A 27,038-nucleotide genomic window follows, 5' to 3' on the forward strand; every position below is an offset into this window, starting at 1 on the left:
TTGCCACATCCCGGCGCCTGTTCGGGTTACACCGAGGGAGCAATTAGCGCGGCCAATGCACCCTAACCAACGCCAAGTTTAAACCAGAAGTTTAAACATGCGCACTTTTAGCGTGCATGACCGTGCGTCGGGACTTCCATACTGTCCCAACACGCGTGTGCGGCACGCAATAACCATAAGACAGGACTCGGGACAGACGTTATGGGGACAACGTTACAAAGTAAGATCCCAAGACGGTTCACTTAAAAGTCAAAAGCAAAGCAGGAATAGAATGATGGAAGGTAGTGACTGGCAGTGCTGGAGGTAAGAAGATATTCAGACACAGCGAACGTGAGTCATGGATCCTTAAGGCCCTCTTATCGATAAGGAGCTAACTGGAGAATTCCTCAGGCTTCCTCAGTCCAATTGTGTACAGTCAGCCTCTCTTACTGAGCACTTCTTATAACGAGTCGTAAAGATAATTGTTCCGCTTCACGTACACTGGTAAATTATTTACATTTAACACAAAGAGATAGGCCTGAGACAATAGCTGTTTAATCGTGTCCCATCAGTAATGTCACAATCTTTGATGGTGGATGGATGGAATGTCCCTTCTGACAATGGTCACTTAATCGTGTCTTTATTACAGTTTCAGTGCTTTTAGCAAGGGCATTCAGCTGTGTCCTGTTGATGGATATGTAAAACATCCAGCCTTTTGTCTGCGCTGACTATTTCATGTATATGCAGAGGGAGCCAGTTTACCGTGAGGGGGCTGCTAATTTTCCTGGTCCCCTGACCGAGCCCCACCGCCCCCAGCTGTGCTCAGTTCTCCCCTCCCACAAAGGCTGTAAGCTACAATATAACACAAGAAATATAATAATTTTGCAGTTCTTATAGACTGGGATTAGCAAGAAAGATGAATTTGTAGAATGTTTTCAAGAGTTTCTTAAGAAAGGATGAACTGGCGTTGGAGACGGTACAATGAAGATTCACTAGGTTAGAATGAGGGGGTTGTCCTACGATGTGGGGCTGAGTAAACTCGGTCGATATTCTCTGCAATTTAGAAGAATGAGAGGTGATCTCATTGAAATTCCAAGGGGGTTTGGTCGGGCGGATGCTGAGAGATTGTTTCCGCTGGTCGGGGGAATCTAAAACACGGGGGCACGATCTCGAGATAAGGGGCTGATTGCTCTGAGGAAATCCCAGGTTGCTTTCCCCTCCATGAATTAATGTTGAAGTGTTGTCGCTGTTATATGAGAGGAACTCATAGACACAGCAACGTGTCAACGATCAGATAACCTGCATTCACGCGTTTGTTGAAGACAGATAAAGATTAATTGTACTGCTGCGAATGCCCCTGTTTTCCTTCACATCCACCTGAGAGTTCAGGAAGGATCTCTGTTTAAATAGTCACTCAAGAGGCAGCACCTCCAACAGTGCAGCCCTCCCTCAGTACTATACGGGACAGTCAGGCTGGACTTACACAGAAGACGCACCCAATTACCATAGAAAGCGTTCTCTCTGGTTGTATCAGAGTTTGGTCTGGGCTCCTGCTCTGCCCAAGGCTGCAAGGAACTACAGAAAGTCATGAATGTAGCCCAATCCATCAGGCAAACCAGCCTCCCATCCATTGACTCTGTCTACACTTCCCGCTGCCTCGGAAAAGCAGCCAGCATAATTAAGGACCCCACGCATCCCGGACATTCCCTCTTCCACCTTCTTCCGTCGGGAAAAAGATACAAAAGTCTGAGGTCACGTACCAACCGACTCAAGAACAGCTTCTTCCCTGTTGCCATCAGACTTTTGAATGGACCAACCTTGCATTAAGCTGATCTTTCTCTACACCCTCGCTGTGACTGTAACACTACATTCTGCACTCTCTCCTTTCCTTCTCTATGAACGGTATGCTTTGTACAGCGAGCAAGAAACAATACTTTTCACTGTATGTTAATACATGTGACAATAATGAATCAAATCAGAATCAAAGGACACAGGAATACCAGCCTGACGGAGGATAGAGATTTATTTATTTCTTACATGAATCTAAAACTTTCTTTACAGACGTCACACCACAAAACCACCTTTAACAAAGGAATCTTTTCGAGGCATCGCACTGGCAGGGAGGTAGCAATGGTCTGACAGAGCAACCCAAGACTCAGAAGAAACTCACGGTAAAATTCCAAAAAAATAAACGAAACAGGGACGGACATTTCCTGGTATCTGTCAGAGCAAAGTTTCACTTCCGTCATTAAAAAATTGAAAGGTTTATTTTTCAAATCTTAAATACAAATAAATCAATCCCAATGTGTCCAATTTCTGAAGCCCCAATTCACAAGAACACATTGAACTGTTGACAGAAGCAAGCACAGGGGATGTTGAAGCAGGCTGAAGGATGGGGAGTGGGGGGGGAACGACGCTCTCTCTGGCACTGATGTACTGAAGGGATCACACAGAACGAATTCACACCGGTATCGACATCGCTAACACATTCGCGCGCGCAAAATGACACCGCAAAAGCCTCCAGATGTTCTCTGGGTGAGAAATTCAACGGGGGCTGAACAGTTCCTGAAAATGTGGGAAGTATTCCTTCAACCACCGTAACAAACTGGCTTTAGTTGGTTCCATCAGAGAGGAGAGAAACAGGTTACGAGTTGACCAACTCTCGCACGGCACTGCCTCCACTCCAGTTGGGTTAACCACAGACAGATCAAAGCCGCCACGATACTCTGGTGGATTTAGGGATATTGTTGAATGTCCTCTCTCAGAAGCACTCTTGGATTGTCGCGTCCCGCCAAGCTCTCCACGCGGGCCGGCCGCCCTTTGCAGTTCTCCTCGTTTATCTGGGAGATATCGGTGGTCGCTGCCTGGAACCCGGTCACTGTGTTGGCCACCTGGACTACGTGGACCTTATTGGTTGTCTGCTTCTTCAGGAGGCAAGTGAAGACCTGTTTGAACCTCTTGCGGAAATGCTTCGATATCAAGGCATACACGATGGGGTTGAGGCAGGAGTTGGCGTAGGACAGACAGTGCGACACAAGCCGGAAGGCGTAGGTCGCCTTGTTGAACGGGAAGTAGCCGAACCAGAAGCACATGATTACCACATGGTGGGGTAACCAGCAAAGGCAGAAGAGTACGGCAACAATAATTATCATCTTGGTCACTTTGCGTTTGGCCCTCTTGGATTCGGAGATGGTTTCGATGGGATCCACTGATGTCCACAAGTACTTGATTGTTCTGGTGTAGGCCAGGCTCAGGATGGTAACCGGGATCAAAAAGCCAAACACAAAAGAGGAAACATCCATGATTTTCCTCTTCCTGTCCTCCCAGACGGGCACACAGATGGGTATCCCCCTGTAATGGGCAATCTGATAGTAACTCAGGTACGGCCCAGCCAAGGTGATGGACAACGCCCAGATCACTGCGATGGCTGCTGTGGCATTCCGCGCAGTGCGGAGATCCCGGGATTTCAAAGGGTATCGGATGGCCAGGTATCTACAAAGAGAAAAGCAGGGTTCGGTCACTCGGTGCACTGTGTCATCAGCGCTCACTTTATTCCATCTGAACCCACTCCAGAGTCTGGGATCCACTCCAGAGTCTGGGATCCACTCCAGGGTATGGGATCCACTCCAGGGTATGGGATCCACTCCAGGATCTGGGATCCACTCCAGGATCTCAGCCCCAATAAGACAGAAGCTTCTACCAGGATCCAGACCCACTCCCCCCTCAGCGAGCTGCTGCCTCCATTGGACCATTCACCAGCACTCTGACTTCTGGAGACAGAGATGCAGCCTAGAGAGTGAACCCCCCCAAAGCACCGAGAGAAGCCAAGACACCAACCCCCTCCCCTCACTTTCCCAACCCACCTCCCCCACATCTCCCCACCTCCCCCACATCTCCCCCTCTCCCCCACATCTCCCCACCTCCCCCTCCCCCCCACATCTCCCCACCTCCCCCTCTCCCCCACATCTCCCCACCTCCCCCACATCTCCCCACCTCCCCCTCTCCCCCACATCTCCCCCTCTCCCCCACATCTCCCCCTCTCCCCCACATCTCCCCACCTCCCCCTCCCCCCCACATCTCCCCACCTCCCCCTCTCCCCCACATCTCCCCACCTCCCCCACATCTCCCCCTCTCCCCCACATCTCCCCACCTCCCCCACATCTCCCCCTCTCCCCCACATCTCCCCACCTCCCCCACATCTCCCCCTCTCCCCCACATCTCCCCCTCTCCCCCACATCTCCCCACCTCCCCCTCTCCCCCACATCTCCCCACCTCCCCCACATCTCCCCCTCTCCCCCACATCTCCCCACCTCCCCCACATCTCCCCCTCTCCCCCACATCTCCCCACCTCCCCCACATCTCCCCACCTCCCCCTCTCCCCCACATCTCCCCACCTCCCCCACATCTCCCCACCTCCCCCCACATCTCCCCCTCTCCCCCACATCTCCCCCTCTCCCCCACATCTCCCCACCTCCCCCACATCTCCCCACCTCCCCCTCTCCCCCACATCTCCCCACCTCCCCCACATCTCCCCCTCTCCCCCACATCTCCCCACCTCCCCCACATCTCCCCACCTCCCCCACATCTCCCCACCTCCCCCCACATCTCCCCCTCTCCCCCACATCTCCCCCTCTCCCCCACATCTCCCCACCTCCCCCACATCTCCCCACCTCCCCCTCTCCCCCACATCTCCCCACCTCCCCCACATCTCCCCACCTCCCCCCACATCTCCCCACCTCCCCCACATCTCCCCCTCTCCCCCACATCTCCCCACCACTCCTTCGCCCCACTCTCCCAACTACCCCCTACCCCCTTCTGCCACTGCGCCCCCCTCCCCCACACCTATCCCTCCCCCCACTCTCCTATCCCCCTCCCCTTCATAAATCAGACTCAGTGTAGGAAAGGGAGCCGTTTGGTTCAGTGTGGGTAGGTATTTGGGAGCTCTGATTAATTACACTCTCTCTGTGACCTTCTCCGTTCTTTCCCCTTTGTCTATTCACCCAATTCTGTTTGGAAAGAGTGTGTTAGATTTTCTCCCAGCGTTCAGGCAGATCATCGTAACTCTGCATGTGTGTGTGATTAAAAAAACTCCCCCTATTTTCCTCCTCCTGTTCTTTTGCCAATTATTTTAAGATGTTCAATATTTCAAGTGAAAATGGGCTTGTGTGTGGAGAGTTCCTGATGCTCAAGGAAGATTCACAAACTGGATTGGTCTGAATCCTTGTTAAGAAGCAGTATGTTCTGTGATCATTCCCAAGCGACAGTGCTCCCAAATAAATAATCATAGAAATCCTACAGTGCAGAAAGAGGCCCTTCGGCCCATTGAGTCTGCACCGACTACAATCCCACCCAGGCCCTCTCCCCGTATCCCTAAATATTTTACTCATTAATCCCTCTAACCTACGCATCTCAGGACACTAAGGGTAACTTTAGCACAGCCAATCAACCTAACCCGCACATCTTTGGACTGTGGGAGGAAACCGGAGCACCCGGAGGAAACCCACTCAGACACGAGGAGAATGTGCAAACTCCAGACAGTGACCCGAGGCCAGGAATCAAACCCAGGTCCCTGGAGCTGTGAAGCAGCAGTGCTAACCCACTGTACCGCCCTATTGTAGTAACATCCTGGTGGGTGGCTATTGACCAGAAACTGAACCGGACCCAGCCATCTAAACACTGTGGCTACAAGAGCAAGCTATAATAGTCTTTATTAACGCTCATTGTCTGCACCCATTCAGGCCGAATGTCTCTGATCAAACTGTTTCAAATACTCTGGAACACCTTGATTAAATCCTTTGTTGACTTTCTCTCTACAGAACATTGCCAGTTTCTTTAGCCTGTCCATCTAACTCAATGCACCAGTCGCTGAAAGTAAGTGCGCAGATACAGCAGGCGGTAAAGAAGGGAAATGGTATGTTGGCCTTCATAGCAAGAGGATTTGAGTATCGGGATAGGGATGTTTTGCTGCAATTGTACAGGGCGTTGGTGAGGCCACACCTGGAGTATTGTGAGCGGTTTTGGTGTCCTTATCTGAGGAAGGATGTCCTTGCTATAGAGGGAGCACAGCGAAGGTTTACCAGGCTGATTCCTGGGATGGCAGCTCTGTCATATGAGGAGAGACTCAGTCGGTGAGGATTATATTCACTGGAGTTTAGAAGAGTGAGAGGGGATCTCATAGAAACTTATAAAATTCTAACAGAAGTCGAATTTCTTGGCTGTTGTTGGAGCTGCACCCATCCAGGCAAGAGGAAGTATTCCATCACACTCCTGAGTGCCCTGTAGATGGTGGACAGGCTTTGGGGAGTCAGGGGATGAGTTACTCTCTGCAGGATTCCCAGTCTCTGGCCTGCTCTTGTAGCCACAGTGTTTATATGGCTGGGTCTGGTTCAGTTTCTGCTCAATGGCAATCCCCCCCCCACCCCCGGTCGTTACTTCAATAGATGGCGTTTGAAGATTTGTCTGTGTGTCTGTGAGTGTAAGTGAATGTGTGTGTATGTCTGTGGGTGTGTGATTGTCTGAGTGCGAGTGTGTGTGTGAAGTGTGTGAGTGAATCTGTGCACATAGTGAATGTGTGTGTGTGAGTGTGAATGTGTTAGTGAATGCGTATGTATGTGTGCGTCTGTGGAAGTGTGAGTATGTGTCAAAGTGTGTTTCTGTGCGAGTCAATGTGTGTGTGTGAAAATGTGAGTGTGTGTGTAAATGTAGGAAAGCGCGTGTGAATGTGTGTATGAAAAATGGTGTGTGTGTGAGAGTGTGTGTGTGTGAGAGTGTGTGTATGTGAGAGTGTGTGTATGTGAGAGTGTGTGTGTGAGCGTGTGTGTGTGAGAGTGTGAGTGTGTGAGAGTGTGTGTGTGAGTGTGTGAGAGTGTGAGAGTGTGTGTGTGAGAGTGTGAGTGTGTGAGTGTGAGAGTGTGTGTGTGAGAGTGTGTGTGTGTGAGAGTGTGTGTGTGAGTGTGTGTGAGCGTGTGTGTGTGAGAGTGTGTGTGTGTGAGAGTGTGTGTGTGTGAGAGTGTGTGTGTGAGTGTGTGTGAGCGTGTGTGTGTGTGTGAGAGAGAGTGTGTGAGCGTGTGTGTGTGAGTGTGTGTGAGTGCATGTGTGTGAGAGAGAGTGTGTGTGTGTGAGAGAGTGTGAGTGTGTGTGTGGGAATGCATGAGACAGTGTGTGAGTGCGTGAGTATGTGAGAGAGTGTGTGAGAGAGTGTGAGTGTGCATGCACATGTGAAAATGAGCATGTGAGTGAATGAGTGTGTGTGTTTGTGAATGTATACGTGAGTGAGTGTTTGAGTGAATGTATGTTGGCGTGTGTGTGTGTGAGATTCATCACAAGTCACCAAAATGCAGCGCACACAGTTACTTATTATCACAGTAAAAGCTGGGACTGACAGCAACACACAAACAAGATGCTATCAGTATCACGGTCTGGGTCAGAGACAGACAGGCTCTGCAGCTAAAGATAACTCACAAAGGTGAGAAGGGGACAGTATGGGGAGTCAGAGATGCTGTCACTTTGTGTCTGCTGATGAGAACTCCCACTGCAATTGAGCTGATTGAGAATTGTACACTGCGTCTACACACAACACAATAAGATTATTGTATTCAATATCACTTTGATCCAGCTGGATTTCCGAAGGCAGGATAGTCACACACTTTATCGAAGCTTAGTTAGGCTGCACTTGGAATATAGTGTACAATATAGTGTTGGAATATTGTGTACGATTCTGGTGGCCACACTACCAGAAGGATAGTGGAGGCTTTGGAAAGGGCACAGAGAAGATTTACCAGGATGTTGCCCTGGTGTGGAGGACATTAGGTATGAGGAGAGGTTGGAGAAACTTGGTTTGTTCTCACTGGAACGATGGAGGTTGAGGGGCGAGCTGGTAGAAGTCTACAAGATTGAGGGGCACGGACAGAGTGGATAGTCAGAAGCTTTTTCCCAAAGTGGAAGAGTCCATTACTAGGGGGGGGCACAGGTTTAAGGGGCGAGGGGCAAGGTTTAAAGAACAAAGGACAACACAGCACAGGAAACAGGCCATTCGGCCCTAAAGGAGATACATGAGGCTGACAGAGGGTGGTGGATGCCTGGACCTTGCTGCTGGGGGAGGTAGTGGAAGTATGATAATGAGTTTTAAGGGGCGTCTTGACAAATGCATGAATAGGATGGGAATAGAGGGATATGGTCCCCGGAAGGGTAGGGGGTTTAGTTCAGTTGGGCAGTGTGGTCGGTGCAGGCTTGGAGGGGCCGAAGGGCCTGTTCCTGGGCTGGAATTTTCTTTGTTCTTTCACATCGCTGGTAATTACTAGATGGAGAGGGATGGAGCTGAGATTTGAGTCCTCTGGAAGCTGCCGTCTCAAGGAGCAGCAGATTCGACTGCAACTTGCAAATGGGAATTGGATAAATGCTTGGAAAAGGGGAACCGGAAATTGCTGGATGATGGGAAAACAGCAGGGGGCTAATCGGACATCTCTTTCAAAAGGCGCGCACGATGGGCTGAGTGGCCTCCTCCTGTGTGGTATGGCTTTATGAAACCAGACTGGGTTTCTATCCAGCTGGAGTGTAAACAGGAACATCTCTCTTTCTCTCTCACTCCTCTCTGGTCAGCGTTCCCCGTGTCTCAGTTGGAGAAGATCTGTCCCCTGCGCTCTCGCAATTTATCCCTCCGTCACGGCTGAAGCTGATGTTGTTAATTTTGTTTATTCCTCCTCCTGGTACCTACTCACTGACCCCACACCCTGCAGGTTTCCAATCAAACCCACACTCAACCAGGCCATTTGCTCCAAGCCAACACTCCAGCCTTCTCCTGACACCCCACACACGTATTAGTGTCACGGGTGGGCTTACATTCACAATGCAATGAAGTTACTGTGAAAATCCCCCAGTCGTCACACTCCGGTGTCTGTTCGGGTCAATGTACCTAACCAGCGGGTCTTTCAGAGTGTGGGAGGAAACTGGGGCATCCGGAGGAAACCCACGCAGACACGGGGAGAATGTGCAGACTCCGCCCAGGCAGTGATCTGAGCCGGGAATCGAACCCGGGTCCTTGGAGCTGTGAGGCAGCAGCGCTAACCCCTGTGCCACTCCTATGGGAACAGTATTAAACTATTTGACTCCACTTTCCTGCCTGATACCCAGGATTCCCTTCTCTCTTTCTATCACTTTTCTCCCTCACATGTTTACCCAGTTCCCTCCGACAGTGCTGTTCACCTCAATCACTCCACTCTAACCTCAGCCTTCCAAATGTACTCGAGTAAAGACATGCCTTGTAAATTCTTTCTTGGATTTATCAGTGACCATCCAATCTCTCCAGTTTCAGACAAATGGAAACATAGCACATTCTCTACATTGTGGGAATGTCGTGGCGCTGTGTATTGCCATTGGACTAGTAATCCAGGGAACCTGTGGGGACCCAGGTTCAAATCCCACCACGACAGATGGTGAAATTTGAATTCAATTCACGTTATCTGGAATTAAGAATCTACTGACGACCGTGAAACCATTGTCGATTGTCAGGAAAAACCCATCGGGTTCACTAATGTTCTTTAGGGAAGGAAATCTGCCATCCTTACCCGGTCTGGCCTATACATGACTCCAGAGCCACAGCAATATGATTGACTCTCAACTGGCCTCTGAACAAGGGCAACGAGGGATGGGCAATAAATGCCAGCCAGAGATGCCCATGAATGAATAAAAGCCACTCAGTTCAGTCATTGGGATGGGGAAGAATTCTGTCACAGCCAGTGATGGTCACATCCCAATGAATTTTTTTAAAAATCAGAGAATGGCAGAAATGACAATACCAGCTCCCCACACTGTGCAGTGTGTGTGCGTGCGTGTGTGTGTGTGTGTGTGTGTGTGTGTGCGTGCATGGGTGAGTTGTGTGTGTGAGTGTGAGTTGTGTATGTGTGTGAATGTGTGAGTGTGTGAGTGCATGTGTGTGTGTATGTGCGAGTGTGTATGTGTGTGAGTGTGAGTTGTGTGTGTGTGTGAATGTGTATGTGTGTGTGCGCATGTGTATGTGTGAGTGCATATGTGTATGAGTTGTGTATGTGTATGTGAGTGTGTGTGTGAATGTGTGTGTGGGTTGTGTATGTGTGTGAGTGTGTGCGTGAGTGTGAATGTATGTGCACATGTGTGTGAGAATGTGTGTTTGTGAGTGTGAGTTGTGTGTGTGTGTCAGTGTGTATGTATATGAATGTGATTGTGTATGTGTGTGAGTGTGAGTTGTGTGTGTGTGAATGAGTGTGTGTGTGTGAGTCTGAGTGTGTATGAGAGTGTGAATGTGTGTGCATGAGTGTGAGCATGTGTGTGAGAGTGTGAGCGTGTGTGTGAGTGACTGTGAGAGGGTGTGAGTGTATGTGTGTGAGTGTGTATGGGTGTGTGTGTGTGTGTGTGTGTGTGTGTGTTTGTACAGGCTATAAGACTAAATAGACCAGATAGTCACCAATAAATTCAACAAAGAATTCACAAGGCATTCTTTACTGTCAGTTCACTCAGTTTCAGAGAAGACTATTTGACTTGGGTAGGCATCACAGCTGAGCCTAATCTTGCCTTACACACACACACACAGACTCACAGGCACACACACACTAACACACGCACACACTCACACACAAACACAAACACACACACACACACAAACACACAAACACAAACACACACACACACACAAACACACACACACACAAGCATACTCACACACACACACTCTCACATACAGTCACACAAACATACTCTCACACGTACACACACACCCACATCCAGCTGATTTGACAGAGGTTATAATCCACAAGATACAAAGAGCACTGGCAGTGGAATTACCTGTCGACAGACACAGCAGCCAGAGTGAAGCTGCTGGCGTACATGGTGAGGTAAATGAAAAAGTGGACCACTTTGCAGGTGAATGAGCCAAACAGCCAGCCATCCAGGGTGTAGATGGTGGCTTGGAAAGGAACACAGAAGAGAATGAAGAACAGATCTGCAATGCTGAGGTTTAAGATGAAGAGATTGGTTGTGTTGTAGCTCATTTGCCCGTTCCGCAGTAAGACTGCCAGGACGAGGCCGTTGCCCACAGTGCCCAGGAGAAAGATCAGCGAGAAGATGACAGGAACCAGGATGCTTGCAGGTAGAAAGTCCGGATTCTCAGGCACCTTCCAGTCATCTGCCATTCTGGCAGCTTGTCGTCTGCGAGGGGAGGGAGACTCTAACACCAAAACAGAATTCTGCAAAAACAATTTAATAATGAAATGAAAATAAATGTCAGTGCTATCTCACAATTCCATTTTCCCATTTATTCATCCGTGTTTAATTAAAATGATCTTTAATATCTCAGCGTAAACTCACACACTGATGTGTGACAGTCTGTTATACACAGGGTCATGTACAAGGGGTCATTCCCAATCCAATTCAGTTAAACAACTTCCAGTCAGGGACAGGAGAGAATTCCCCTGGATCCCAATTGGAAAGAGTGTGTGTGTGAGAGAGTGTGAGTGAGTGTGAACGTATGTGAGTGTAAGTGCAAGGGTGTGACAGTGTTTCTGTGTGAGTGAGAGAGTGTGTGAGAGTGAGTGTGTGTGTGAAAGAGTGTGAGAGTGTGTGAGCATATGTATATGAATGTGTGAGAATGTGTCTGAGAGTGAGTGTGTGTGAGAGTGAGTGTGCTTAAGTGTGAGAGTGAATGTGTGTTAGTGTGAGAGTGTGTGAATGTGTATGTAAGTGTGTGTGAGAGTGAGTGTGTGTGAGAATGCGTGAGAGCAGGAGAGAGTGTGTGTGTGTGTGAGAGATTGTGTGTGAGAATGTACATGTGAGTGTGTGTGAGAGTGAGTGTGTGTGACGATATGTGTGTCAGAGGATATGTGCCAGAGTGTGTGTGAATGTGTATGTGAGAGAGTGTGAGAGAGTGTATGAGAGTGTGTGTGTGTGAGAGTGAGTGTATGTGGTGTGAGTATGCTTGACTGTCTGTGCGTGAGTGTGTGTGTGACTGAGTGTATGTGAGTGAGTGTGTATAAATGAGAGTGTGAGGGTGAGTGTGTGCGAGGGAGTGTGTGTGTGTGCGTGTGAGACAGAGCGTGAGTGTGTGTGAAGGTGTGAGAGTGTGTGACAGAGTGTGAGAATGAGTGTGTTTAAGGGCGAGTGTGTGTTGTGAGTCAGAGTGTGTGAGAGTGAGTGTGTGTGTGTGTGTGTGTGAGTGAGTGTGAGTGAGAGAGTGTATGAGTGAGTTTGTGAGTGAATGTGTGAGTGAATGTGAGAGTGAATGTGTGTGTGAGTATGCTTGAGTGAGCGGGCGTGTGAGTGTGAGAGTGCGTGTGAAAGTGCATGAGTGTGTGTGAGGGTAAGTGATTTTGTGAGTGAGTGTGTGTCTGTGAGACCATGAATGAGTGTGAGAGTGCGTATGTGAGTATGGGTGTGTGTGTGTGACTGTATATGTGTGAGTGTGTGTAATTATGCATGTGTTTGTGTGAGTATCTGCGTGTGTGTGCATGTGTGTGAGTGTATGTATATGTGTGTGTGTGTAAGTGAGCGTGTGTGTGTGAGTGTGAATGTGTGTGAGTGAGTGTGTGTGAAGGTGTGTGTGTGAGTGAATGTGTGTGAGTATATATGAGTGTGTGTGAGGGTGTGTGTGTGAGTGATTATGTGTGAGAGTGTATATGAGTGTGTGTGGGTGAGGGTGGGTGTGTGCATGTATGTGTGTGTGTGTGAGAGTATGTATGAGTGTGTGTGAAAGAGTGTTTGTGTGTGTAAGTTTGTGTGTGTGTGTGTGAGTGTGTGTATGTATGAATGTGTGAGTGTGTGTGGGTAAGTGTGAGTTTGTGAATGTGAGTATGTGTGACTGTGCGTGTGTGTGTGAATGAGGGAGTGTGCATGTGTGTGTGAGTGTGACTGTGTGTGAGTTTGAGTGTGTGTGTGTATGAGTGTGTGTATGTGTGTGTGTGTATGTGTGTGTGTGTATGTGTGTGTGTGTGTGAGTGTGAGTGTGTGTGAGTGTGAGTGTGTGTGTGTGTGTGAGTGTGTGGATGAGATTAGATTCAGAGTGATGTCTCCCCCAGTCAAATATCCTTCTCTGAAACAGAATGTGCAGGCTCGATCAGAGAGTGCAGCTAATATGGCGAGTTACTGGAAAGCAGGCAGTGACTGTGGAATTATAACCCAAGAAGAATGAATTCCTTCGGGAGAAGAGAGAAACAGATGTAAAGATAAAAGGAGGAAGAAATATTGAATATTGCAGTCGGACAGTCCAACAGCATCTCTGTATTTATTATCTCTGCTGGACTGTAGCTTTCAACGTTACCATCAACCTGGCACAAATGTTAAGATTCTGTGTGTTTGCCAAGAGCGATTTTACGACATTCTGCATCAGGCGACTAACATCAACGCAAAAGTTGTCAGCCGGCTGGTTTTAATTAGGGAAAGGCGTTGTTCGCTGCTCTGATTAGGAAGTGGTTTGATTTGCTGCTACCGCTTCTCACTGACTGACAATTTTCCTCTCCTTCCCTGGCCCTCCCCTTCCCCACATTCAAATGTCGTTAATCATTGAGTCTAAAGAAACAAGCAGAAACGACAAACTATAATCAATGGAACTTAATTTTTAAAGCTAAAGAGATTGACCACTAAATATTTCATTATTAACAGTCATTACCAGGGTAACACTGCACTGTCAGTCCAGGATGTGTTAGACCACCAGCCCCCACGCCCAGCTTTGAGTTCATAGATCATAAAATCCCTACAGTGCAGAAGGAGGCCATTCAGCCCATCAAACCTGCACCAACAACAATCCGACCCCGGGTCCTATCCCTACAATTCCTACACTTACCTAACTAATCCCCTCTAATCTACACATTCCGGGACACTAAGGGGCAATTTAGCATGGCCAATCCACCTAACCCGCACATCTCTGGACTGTGGGAGGAAACCGGAGCACCCGGAGGAAACCCACGCAGACATGGGGAGAATGTGCAAACTCCACACAGACAGTGACCCGAGCCGGGAATCGAACCCGGGTCTCTGGCGCTGTGAGGCAGCAGTTCCCAGCACTGTGCCACCACTGATGACGTTGGTTAAACATGCTGAACTTCTAAACTAGGTCACATGCCGGTAGCTGGTTAGGGTGAGCTGATGGCTTACTGTCAGTCTTCAGTCAAACCTCATCCGGCATTTCACACCAGCGGCTCGTGATGAGCAGGTGGCACAGCGCCACAACGGTTAACACTACTGCCTCACAGCGCCGGGGACCCGGGTTCGACTCCCGGCTTGGGTCACTGTCTGTGCAGAGTCTCCCCGTGTCTGCGTGGGTTTCCTCTGGTTGCTCCAGTTTCCTGCCACAGTCTGAGAGATCTGTGGGTTAGGTTGATGCAAAGTTGACCCTAGTGTCAGGGGGATTAGCAGGGTAAATATGTGTGGTTATGGGGAGAGGGCGTGGGTGGGATTGTGGTCGGTGCAGACTCGATGGGCCAAATGGCCTCCTTCTGCACTGTAGAGATTCTGTGATTCTACGAGTGACAATCACAGCACACTGAAACCAGAGTTTCCTCTGTAATACACAGCCTCCAACGATTCAGTCCCATTTTGCTGTTTCACCTCTAATAATATCAGTGAGACCCCATCCCCACAACGATAAATGTGGAAGTTGCAGTAAGAAAAACCCAAGTGTTCAATTAAATAAGGAAAGATTTACTTTTCAATCCCTCGTTTTGTTATTCCATCTTCAGTACGATTATATCTCTGTCTGTAAACGTGATTTTACATTCAGCCCCTGGTCTTCATCTAATTACTGGACACGTTACATCGGCCGTCTCACTACTTCCAGTGTTCCACCTGCCTGTACGAGTGACATTGCTTTTACATGTGTATTCGGAAGCTCTGTCCTCTCTATTAACTATTCAAGTGAATCTGTTTCTAGTTCCCTCACCACCTCCAGGTCCACAGCCTTACGTTTTGCTATTACAGCTATCGGCAAGTAGATAGCTCTGGTTAAAACCACAGACACATCTATGTAGGTACAGCCACAAAGACAGATTTAGGTAGCATGCACAAACATTCCTACATATGCACATAGGAAATATATATACTGAAACACACAGAATTATATACACATAGATATACACATACATACAGTGTATATATACATTGAAAATACTGAATCATATTACACCTATAAATAACATTTTTGGTAGATATATATATTGAAAAATACAGGATGGTATACATGCAAACACACACACACATATATATACATTTATAGTGTATACATATAATATACATTGAAACATACAGAATCACATACACTGATATATACATGCAGATATAGTGTACACATATATCGAAAGATACAGAATGTCTATATACATATTTAGTATATCTATAATGAAACATATAGAATACTCACATTTACACACACATACATGTACATGGTGTCTATGAAATTCTCCAAATTCAAACAACTATGATTTTTACAGAAAAAGCCCAATTTAAATTGTAAATCAAACCCTCAGATCAGTACCTTTACAGAATAAAACGATGGATACTCCAGGATAAGAATCACAACTGGGGCACAAGCTGTGGGATCTAACTTACATTCAGACGTGTCCTTCAACGAATTAGAATTCAGCCGGTCGATATGGTGTAAGTTATATTCAATCCGTGTGATAGACCCTTCACTTCGATCCCAAGAGCCTGCTTTACTGAATACTGCCTGCTCTTCCATTCAGTGGCTGCACTTTCAGACGAGGAGGAATGGGTGCCTCTGCTCTCTCCCAAGCGGGGCTGAGGATTAGCCACAGAGAAGAGCAGCACTCACCTTTCCTGCTTGCCTTGTGCCGGGAAGGGGGAGCGCTGAATCAAGAAGAAAGCAGATCAGAGTTAACTCCTTCACTGGCACATTGCACCACACAGCCCATCTATAGGATCAAACAGCAGCTTGTTTTAGTGCTGGCCCTGTCTGCTATGCCAGTGGGTTCAGGACAGAATTCTCCCACTCTGAGACTCAGTGCAGTGACAGGTGTCTCCAGCGACGCCCATCCCAGTGGCCAGAATAGAGGTTTCACGCGCTTGGAGCCCTCTGACTCACCTCGTAGGTGGGCAGCTGATTCATCCGCCTGTCCTCTGCTGGCAGGGCACCATGTGTAAATAATAGCGCAGCACAGGTGGCACAGTGGTTAACACTGCTGCTTCACAGCGCCAAGGACCTGGGCTCGATTCCCAGCTTGGGTCACTGTCTGTGTGGAGTTGACACGCTCTCCCCACGTCTGCGTGGGTTTCCTCCGGGCGCTCCAGTTTCCCCCCCACAGCAAAAAAGCAAACTGCGTGGAAGGTGCGGAAAGCCTGCAGAGGGATCTGGATAGGCTGAGCGAGTGGGCGAGGACCTGGCAGATGGAGTACAACGTTAGCAAATGTGAGGTTATCCGCTTTGGTAGAAATAATAGTAGGAGGGATTATTATTTAAAAGGCAAAAAGCTGCAGCATGCTACGGTGCAGAGGGATCTGGGGGTCCTTGTGCATGAGTCGCAAAAACGCAGTCTGCAGATGCAGCAGGTGATCAAGAAGGCGAATGGGATGCTGGCTTTTATAGCGAGGGGGATAGAATATAAAAGCAGGGAGGTCTTGCTGCAACTGTGCAGGGCACTGGTGAGGCCACAGCTGGAGTACTGTGTGCAGTTTTGGTCATCGCATTTGAGAAAGGATATATTGGCCTTGGAGGGAGTGCAGAGAAGATTCACCAGGCTGATACCGGAGATGAGGGGGTTAGCCTATGAAAAGAGATTGAATAGACTGGGTCTGTACTCGTTGGAGTTTAGAAGGCTGAGGGGGGATCTTATAGAGACTTACAAGATAATGAAAGGGCTAAATCGGGTAGAGTGATTCTTCCCGCTTAGAAAGGATAGCAGAGCTAGAGGGCACAGCCTCAAAATAAGGGACGGGGGGGTGGTTTGCAGTTTAGAACGGAGTTGAGGAGGAGCTTCTTCGCTCAAAGGGTGGTGAATCTCTGGCATTCTCTGCCCGTTGAAGTGGTGGAGGCTACCTCGCTAAATATATTTAAGTCACGGGTAGATAGGTTTGTGATAGACAAGGGAATTAACGGTTATGGGGAGAAAGTGGGAAAGTGGAACTGATCCACTTCAGATCAGCCATGATCTTATTGAACGGTGGGGCAGGCTCGAAGGGCTTTTTTGATGGCCAACTCCTGCTCCTATTTCTTATGTTCTCACAGTTTGAAAGACGTGCTGGTTAGGGTGCATTGGCCGTGCTAATTTCTCCCTCAGTGTACCCGACAGGCGCCGGAGCGCGGCAACTAGGAGGTTTTCACAGTAACTTCATTGCAGTGTTAATGTAAGCCTTACTTGTGACTGATAATAAATAAACTTTTTTAATTTTTACTTTAGTCCACCTCACGACATGTCACCAACACAATGGTTAAAAAAAGTTACTAGCCTCTAGAAAAGGCCTGGTCCCTGATTCAGCTACCTTAGAATCCAGAGAACCCCAAACAGTGCAGAAGGAAGCTATTCGGCCATCAAGTCCGCACTAATTCTCTGACAGAGTATCTTACCCAGGCTCTAGTCCTGTAACCCCACATATCTAGCTCAGCCAATCCATCTAACTGACACTTTTTTGGACTGTGGGAGGAAACCAGAGCGCCCGGACGAAACCCATGCAGACACAGGGAGAATGTGCAACCTCTGCACAGACAGTGACCCAAGGCTGGAATTGAACCCAAGTCCCTGTCGCTGTGAGGCAGCAGTGCTGACCACTGCTCACACCCAGCCCCCTTTCCACCAGAGGCTATTACTTGTGAGGCACCCATGACCACTTGGATCTCTCTTCCCACTGCCTCTATGCATCCCCTTCCAGTAAACGATGTGATATTCGCACTTGGAAAATGGTGTTCAATTCTGGTTGCCACACTACCAGAAGGATGTGGAGGCTTTAGAGAGGGTACAGAAAAGACTTACCAGAATGTTGCCTGGAATGGAGGGCATTAGGTATGAGGAAGAGGTTGGAGAAACTTGGTTTGTTCTCACTGGAGTGACGGAGGTTGAGGGGGAGACCTGATAGAAGTCTACAAGATTATGAGGGACATGGAGAGTCAGAAGTTTTTTTCCAGGATGGAAGAGTCAATTACTAGGGGGCACAGGTTTAAGGTGTGAGGGGTAAGGTTTAAAGGAGATGTATGAGGCAAGTCTTTTATACAGAGGGTGATGGGGCCCTGGAACTCGCTATTGGGGGAGGTAATGGAAGCAGATACGGTAGTGACTTTTAAGAGGCATCTGGACAAATACATGAATAGGATGGGAATAGAAGGATATGGCCTCCGGAAGGGTAGAGTATTTTAGTTAAGTCGGGCAGCATGGTTGGTGCAGGTCAGGAGAACCTGCTCTGTAATTTTTATGCTTTTGAGCCCCTTGTTTGTGAGCTTTTCATGGGGCTTTGTCAGGCTTCAGCCTCCCTCCCCTTCAGCCTTCCACTGTTCACCTCACTCAGCCATCTTCTTCTCCCTCTGCCTGTCTTTGTGATCCCTCATCCTCCCTCTACATTGCCCTTCCTTGTCTTCCACCCACTGGGCAAACTTTGGATCTTTGTTGCGGTGGCTGTATGAGTCTCGTAGCGCAATGCTATCCAGATAGACACTGGCGTGCGGCACCCGGGGGAGAGGGAGACCCCCTGTACTCCCCCAACCCCAGGTGCAGTACTGACCTGAAATGGTGATGCAGGAGTGTCCATGGGTCTAGCCGCACGGTGCTATTCAGGAAGACCAGCTTGGCACGGAGATCGAGGGCAGGAACTAGCAGAGTGGTGAACATCATCAGGAGTTGCCCAGCACCATGGGCACCACCAAGTTGTGAAGTCTCTGCCCTGTGCAGCTCCACTCATTAGCAATTGAGTTTGATGCCAAAATAATTTCCCGCTGGAGTGACGCAAGATTGGAAGGTCTGATGGAATACCAACAGGCAGCTGTTTTAATGAGAGTTCCTGAGGATGCAAATGGCATTTGCACCACTTGCCAGCGGGAACCATTAGTAGAATTGCAGCACGATATTTTGTTCGAGCTTTACCAACTTTTCACCTCCCGTCCGATCCACCACGTTCAAATTTCTTGGTGTCCAGATCACCAACAAATTGTCCCGGTCCCCCCATGCAGACACTATTGTTAAGAAAGCCACCAATGCCTCTATTTTCTCAGAAGACTAAGGGAACTTGGGATGTCCGCTACAACTCTCACCAACTTTTACAGATGCACCATAGAAAGCATTCTTTCTGGTTGTATCAGAGCTTGGTATGGGCTCCTGCTCTGCTCAAGGAAACTACAAAAAGAAAGAAACTACAGAAGGTCGTGAATGTAGCCCAATCCATCACGCAAACCAGCCTCCCATCCATTGACTCTGTCTACACTTCCCACTGCCTCAGCAAAGCAGCCAGCAAAATCAAGGATCCCACGCACCCCGGACATTCTCTCTTCCACCTTCTATCAGGAAAAAAGATACAAAAGTCCATAGTCACGTACCAACTGTCTTCTTCCCTGCTGCCATCAGACTTTTGAGTGGATCTACCTCGCAATAATTTGATCTTTCTCTACACCCTAGCTATGGCTGTAACGCTGGACCCTCTCATTTCATAAGAACATAAGAACATAAGCAATAGGAGCAGGAGTAGGCCATCTAGCCCTTCGAGCCTGCCCCGCCATTCAATAAGATCATGGCTGATCTGTCGTGGCTCAGTTCCACTTTCCCGCCCTCTCCCCATAACCCTTAATCCCCTCTCTTATCAAGAACCCATCAACCCGCTTCTTAAAAATATTTAGCGAGGCAGCCTCCACCACTTCAACGGGCAGAGAATTCCAGAGATTCACCACCCTTTGAGTGAAGAAGTTCCTCCTCAACTCCGTTCTAAACCGCCTCCCCTTTATCTTGAGGCTGTGCCCCCTAGTCCTACTGTCTTTTTTGAGCGGGAAGAGTCTCTCCACCTCTGTCCTATCCATCCCATTCATCATCTTATATGTCTCAATGAGATCTCCCCTCATTCTTCTAAACTCTAACGAGTACAAGCCTAGTTTATTCAGCCTCTCCTCATAGCTCAATCCCCTCAACTCCGGTATCAGCCTAGTAAACCTCCTCTGCACTCCCTCCAAGGCCAAAATATCCTTGTGCAGGTGCGGCGCCCAAAACTGCACACAGTACTCCAGCTGCGGCCTCACCAATGCCCTATACAGCTGCAGCAAGACCTCCCTACTTTTATATTCAATCCCCCTCGCTATGAAGGCCAGCATCCCATTTGCCTTCCTGACCACCTGCTGCACCTGCAAGCTGGGTTTTTGCAACTCATGCACAAGGACCCCGAGGTCCCTCTGCACCGTCGCCTGCTGCAGTTTTTCGCCCCGTAAGTAATAGTCCTTCCTACCATTCTTCCTACCAAAGTGGACCACCTCACACTTGCCAACATTAAATTCCATTTGCCATTTCCTGGCCCATTCGCCCAGCCTATCTAGATCCTTCTGCAGACTCTCCACACCCTCCGCACAATTTGCCTTTCCCCCAATCTTGGTGTCATCAGCAAATTTCGACACCCTACACTCGGTTCCCTCCTCCAGATCATCTATATAAATGGTAAATAGCTGAGGCCCCATTTCCTTCTCTATGAAGGGTATGCTTAGCCTGTATAGCGCACAAGAAACAATACTTCTCACTGTATGTTAATACGTGAAAATAATAAATCAAATCAAATCCTCTCTCTCAATTGTCAAATATATTTTCTTTTCCCTGAAACCAGGCTACATACGATTCCCAGTTGAGAGATAGAACAGGCAAGTTGCTCTCAGCCTGAACACAAGCCCCAGGCTGTAAAAGAGGAACGTGTGTGGACGAACTGTGGTCTGCTGCTTTTAACTGTAGCTGTGTACCCCTCATTAATACAATGCTCCACACTCCTGACCGATGGTTTAAATCAGAAGCGACTTGTGTGTGAAAAATCCCGGCTGTAAAATGATGTCTAAGGAGCAATAGTAAATTGGCTTTGTATGGACTTGCTGTAAAGCAGGATGAAACAGCAGAGATCATTTCACACACATCAGTATTGCAGTCAGGTGTTGCCGCGTACAATTTCCTACTAAATAAATTCTTATTAATGCTGACTGCTTTCAGGCAGTGCATTCCAGGTCGTAACAGCTTGCTGTGTAAAAACAACTCTCCTCACCTCACCTTTGCCAATTATCTTAAATCTCAGTTCTCTAATGCTGGCCCAGCCAGAGATGCCCACGTTCCATGAGTGAATAAAAAAGAGAAATCGACAACACTCGGTGGCACAGTGGTTAGCGCGGCTGCCTCACAGCGTCAGGGACCCGGGGTTTGATTCGCGGCTTGGGTCACTGTCTGTGCAGAGTCCGCATGTTCTCCCCATGTCTGTGTGGCTTTCCTCCGGGTGTTCCGGTTTCCTCCCACAGTCAGGTTAGGTGAATTGGCCATGCTAAATTGCCCCTTAGAGTAGCAAGATGTGTGAGTTGGGGGATTAGCCATGCTAAATGCATGGGATAGGGCGGGGAGGGATGGGCCTGGGTAAGATGCTCTTTTGGAGAGTTGGTCCAGGCTTAATGGGCTGAATGGCCTCCTCCCACACTTTAGGGATTCTACGGCTCTCATGGAATTGTTTCTGTTTTGTTTTACCCTATTAAACCCCTCATTATTTTACTTCCTCCCCGCCCCCCACACCCGTCATGTCTCTAGTAAGTCAAGTCGCTCATGGTGAAATGGTGCACAATTCTTGAGACAGAGCGCTGAAAGGGACATTTCCAATCTCATGTCCCATGAGGAGCTGGCCACGGGCTACCACTCTTCTCTTGCCACAGGAAATGGTGACGTCTGGGGCACAGTGACAGACCAGCGATGCAGCCAAGAATCACTCAGCTGCAAACTTCCATCCCATCTGCCTCCCCATCTAAATTTACAATCTCCTTTCCACAGATCCACCAGGACAATGAGGTCCACAGATAAAAGTTGATGATTGCGAGGTGGAAGATCAAGGTGCAATGTCCTAACTATGTGAGGGGCCGTGGCTTCTAACAGAGAAACAGACTTGATTTGCATACGTAGATTCAAACAAACAGACAATGGAGTTTATTGAAGAGCTGTTCTTTGCATCAGAATACAGAACTGAAAGCAAAGCAGCAGCCTGAGCACGCACCCTAATGATATCACATCAGGTAATCACCTCTGAAAGCAAACCACAATCCTTTTAAGCGTATAACATCCCTCCCCACCTTCACTTCTGTGGTCATGACAACAAATTACTATGATGTTATACATAGGAAGTAACGCTCTAGACACAGTAGTATGCACCATCATTATAGACAGTCAATGAGAAGGTCGATCAGGACACTGACTATTCCTCTTTGGTTGAAAATGACATTTTGGAATTGAACGGTTCTTGATCCCAGAGGTATGATTTGAAACTTCAGTAGACACTTCTTCTCTTAGAACTAATTCCCTATCATTCCCACTCATAAAGCAGCAGAGAAACAATCATCTAGACCAACAATCTTTTGCAATGTGACCCATTTTGCCACAGTTCTTGCATTGACTATCCTTGCTCTGGCATTCACACATTGAATCACCCATTTTGGCACATCCGTAACATATTTGTTGCTATTTTGACTTCTTATGGGCGGTTCCCAACTTGTGGATCTTCCCTCCTTCACCAGATTGTGAAGCCCCTTTAGCAGTCAGTTCCATCAACAATGCAATTTCTACTGCTGCCTTTAAAGTCAAACCACGTTCAATAAGAAATCTTCTTTGTGGTCTCCAAAACAAGGCTTTCCAATCTTGAAGAGAATCTTCTAATGATTCACCAAACTCACAATGTTGTGCCAGCCATTTAAAGTTAAAATTAAAGTTTATTTATTAGCCACAGGTAAGACTTACATTAACACTGCAATGAAGTTACTGTGAAAATCCCCTAGTCGCCACACTCCGGCACCTGTTTGGGTACACTGAGGGAGAATTTAGCCAATGCACCTAACCAGCACGTCTTTCAGAGTGTGGGAGGAAACCGGAGCACCGGAGGAAACCCATGCAGACACAGGGAGACGTGCAGGCTCCATACAGACAGTGACCTGAGCCGGGAATTGAAGCCATGTCGCTGGCGCTGTGAAGCAGCGGTGCTAACCACTGCACGCCACCATATTGCCTTTTTAAGGTTAACACAAACTGAGCCATTTGGTTCCTCCGGTGGAATCTGAACCATTCCACGATGATCAGTGGCTCTGGACAGTAATGCTCTCAAGGATCTTTGCCAAGTCATTGTAAGCTCTCGTTCTTGGTTTTGTTGGATGAAGCAAGCACTGGAGTAAATTGAAGGTTTTACTTCCTATTATACTGAGAGAAACCAGTACAAGCAATTTGGTTTCAATTTTATGCACTGTACAAAACACTCAAATCACTCGGCCTGGGAACGCCATTATTTTCTTCATCGAAAGGCTCGATTGATTCTAATTAACCCATTTCTCTTGTGGGCATGAGCGACCTGAGATGGCTCAGTTTTTCAAAATTATTGTTCTCCCCTTTTTAATATGGAGACCATTTATTTATTTTTCTCAAGGGCCCAGTTGTACAGTAAAGCATTCACTCTTCAAATAAGCCAGAGTGTGTCTGGAATCTCACCCTCCCCTAATTCAAAAACCTCTCAAAATCACACAGAGTGCTTTTTGTTCCTTGAATCTTCATGACATTAGGATTTTAATCTTGTCAACTTTTCCCTCTAATATTCAAAGTGTGAGCACCCACAATTATTTTCTACTTTAGGTTCTTTTCTCGATGGGGAGGCGATGGCCTAGTGATATTATTAATTATTATTAATCCAGAAACTCATTTAATGTTCTGTGGACTCGGGTTCAATTCCCAGCATGGCAGATGGTGGAATTTGAATTCAATAAAATTAAGAATCTACTGATGACCATGAAACCATTGCCGATTGTCGGAAAAACCCATCTAGTTCACTAATGCCACTTTAGGGAAGGAAATCTGCCACCCTTACCTACCATCATGGTTCTCTCTTTCTTGTAGGTAGTAAAATACAACCCAGAAGTGCCACACTGGGACAGCTTCACAAGAGGGAGAAAGGGAAAGACCACAATTCATTCCTGACCAGTGGACTCCCTTGGATGAGCTGTTTTGAAGTGCTCGGCCCTTTATGGTTCCGTACCCTGGACACGGTCGTAGATGGCAGCCAGGGTAACTCACGTGGCATAAGGGTGAGCTCACCGGTCAGGAATAAATAGTGAGTCTTTCTCTCTCTTGCAAAGCTGTCCTATCGTGACACTTCTGGGTTGTGGGTTGAACACTGGCAGGAGAGAGAAACTCACTGTTATCAGTGGCATCCGTGTCTAGTCTGTGTTGAGAGTAAGAGGACTTTTACAGTGCTTTTATGTTCAGAGCAAGGAACAGCTCTTCAATAAAACCTGCCGTGTTTGTCTGAATCAACGTGTGCAATGTGCTTTTTTTAGTAACTCACCAAGATGGACAATGAGAGACAGGTTAGTCAAAGTTAATTCAGAAATAATTCATTCAGGAATAACTGCAACCAAACTCAGTCAATAGAACACAGATACTATGCTATGGAAAGAAAACTAACAGCACAACATAAATTCTTAGCATTACATGATTTACACAAAAAACAAGAAGAATCCTAGACTCCTTCTCAACCTTTGCCCAATTGGGGGATTTCTGAAGGCTGAGAAAACATACTCACCACTCCTCAGATTGTTTTAAAAACAAAAAAGGTCCTTGCGGCTGGATCTTCCTCGTGCTTTCCTCTGCCACAAAATAATTGTCTTGGCTGAATTCTCTCCTTTCCCACTTTACACAACTCTCCTGACCCGAACCTCTCAGAACTCCTTTCCGAGTTAACTGCTGAAAAGTCAACCACCTCTCCTCCTTGTGTGTCCTCTTGGCCAGAGTTCCATATTATTTTAAAAGGCAGTTTCCTTCATCAAATTGGCTGACTCCTCCCATCGGTCAGTTTCAAAAGAGTAGCATGCAAAGTGCTTACAGGATGAAACTGGTTTGATCAGTTTCAATGACAAAGAGCCCAAACTGTTTTAGGAGGTATCTGACAGGCTGCTAAGTGTCCAAAGGTGGTTTCCTGGAACTGCTAAATGTCTTCCCATTAGTGGAGGCATTATTCTATATACCTGGGGTAAAACTCATTATGTGGGTATGCCGGCGTTGGACTGGCGTAAACACAGTGAAAAGTCTGACAACACCAGGTTTTAGTCCAACCTATTTATTTGATAATATACTCACAAGCTTTCGAGGGGACTGCCTCTTCGTCAGGTGAATGGAGAGTTCTGGCCTCAGACAGAGCATATAAAGCACAGACAGTTTAGAGATTACTGATTAAAATGCGAATCCTTACACCTAACCTGCTGTTCAAGACCTGAAGTGGCTGATAATGTGAGTGGAAGGAGCACTGATCACAGTTTAAAGAGATGTGTATTGTCTCCAGACAGTACAGTAAGTGAGGTTTTGCAAACCCAGGCAAGTCACGGGGGTTACAGATAGTGCGACATGAACCCAAGATCCCTGTTGAGACCGTCCTCATGTGTGCGGAACTTGGCTATCAGTCTCTGTTCAGCGACTCTGACTCTGTCGTGAAGGTGGCCTTCACGACACACGACAGCGCAGAGTTGCTGAACAGAGACTGATAGCCAAGTTTTTGATAAGAGAGGGGATTAAGGGTTATGGGGACAGGGCAGGAATGTGGAACTGAGCCGCGACAGATCAGCCATGATCTTATTGAATGGCGGGGCAGGCTGGAAGGGCTAGATGGCCTACTCCTGCTCCTATTTCTTATGTTCTTATAATGTCCGTGTATCCTATGAAGTTCATCCAAATGATGGGTTTGCGACATCATACAGTGTGCACCCTAATGACATCACCATCAAATCATGTGATCAGTTCATAAAGCAGCCTGCAAGCCTTTATAAATATATAACACAAGGACATTACTTGCTTGTGAAGAAAATTCAATTGATAGCTGTAGGAATCTGCAAAGGAATGTGGGCGTCATCGAATACACTCCAGGCCTTGGGAAACTCAGCATGAATCTCACCTAATGACCTCGCGAAGACAATAGATGCGTGGGACTGAAGGACACAGAGATTGAGCTCAAGAAGGTTGAAATACACAAGTTCCTGCAAGAACTCAGCAATGGGCTTGAGTCATTTATCTCCTTCAGTCTTTTTCAAGAGCCTAATCTGCAAGGTAAAAAAAAAACTTTCACCCAATTCTCCGATGGAAGCTTGTAACTCTGATCTTAATAGGAATGTCAAAGCAACAACGGATGGTACTTTCTGACCTTGCTCATCCTGAAACCATAAAACCATGCCCAAGGTCAACACACCTCTCCACATTCTGCTCCTTGCCTGCTCCAATTCCTGAGAAGTAAAATTCTGACCTATGTGTCAATAGCATGGTACCAGAATTACATGACGTAGAGATGCTGACGTTGGACTGGGGTAAACACAGTAAGAAGTCTCACAACACCAGGTTAGAGTCCAACCAAGTCTTGACTTGCATTCTGATCAGTATTCTGTAAACTGTGTGTGACTTTATATGCCCTTCTCTGATCAGAACCTTCCACACACCAGACAAAGGCACACTGTTTCCGCAAGCTTGTGAGATTACTATCAAATAAACTGGTTGGACTGGTGAGACTTCTTACCAGAATTACAGCTAGAGCAAGCAGCATTTTCACCAGTTTGTAGGCTGTGAGGCATTTTAAGCTGAAGAGGCCCCATCCAATGCCTTGACTGTCACAAGCATTTGTGTTATTTTCTTTGCAACAAATACCAAAGAAAATTGCAGCACAGGAACAGGCCCTCTGGCCTTCCAAGTCTTCATCAACCATGCTGCCCGACTGAACTAAAACCCCCCACCCTTCAGGGGACTGTATCCCTCCATCCCCATCCTGTCAAGATGCCCCTTAAAACACACTATCATATCTACTTCCACTACCTCACTCGACAGCAAGTTCCTGGCACCCACCACCCTGTGTGTAAAAAACTTGCCTTGGATATCTCATTTAAA

The 27,038-nt window shown here is 47.5% G+C and overlaps 1 protein-coding gene across 1 annotated transcript; it reads right to left on the minus strand.

Moving 5' to 3' along the window:
- Positions 1-2,042: 2,042 nt before the first annotated feature.
- On the minus strand, positions 2,043-24,906 carry LOC145361578 (galanin receptor 2b-like). The gene is made up of 4 exons (XM_080217417.1): positions 24,700-24,906; positions 15,544-15,801; positions 10,795-11,195; positions 2,043-3,471 (listed from the first exon to the last, which is right to left on the minus strand). Exons 3-4 carry the CDS (start codon positions 11,139-11,141, stop codon positions 2,715-2,717), a joined length of 1,104 nt encoding a protein of 367 aa, XP_080073543.1. The 5' UTR covers positions 11,142-11,195; positions 15,544-15,801; positions 24,700-24,906; the 3' UTR covers positions 2,043-2,714.
- Positions 24,907-27,038: the final 2,132 nt, after the last annotated feature.

This window comes from Carcharhinus amblyrhynchos, chromosome 35, assembly GCF_965287045.1.
Source record: "Carcharhinus amblyrhynchos chromosome 35, sCarAmb.v2.hapA, whole genome shotgun sequence".
Taxonomy (NCBI): domain Eukaryota; kingdom Metazoa; phylum Chordata; class Chondrichthyes; order Carcharhiniformes; family Carcharhinidae; genus Carcharhinus; species Carcharhinus amblyrhynchos.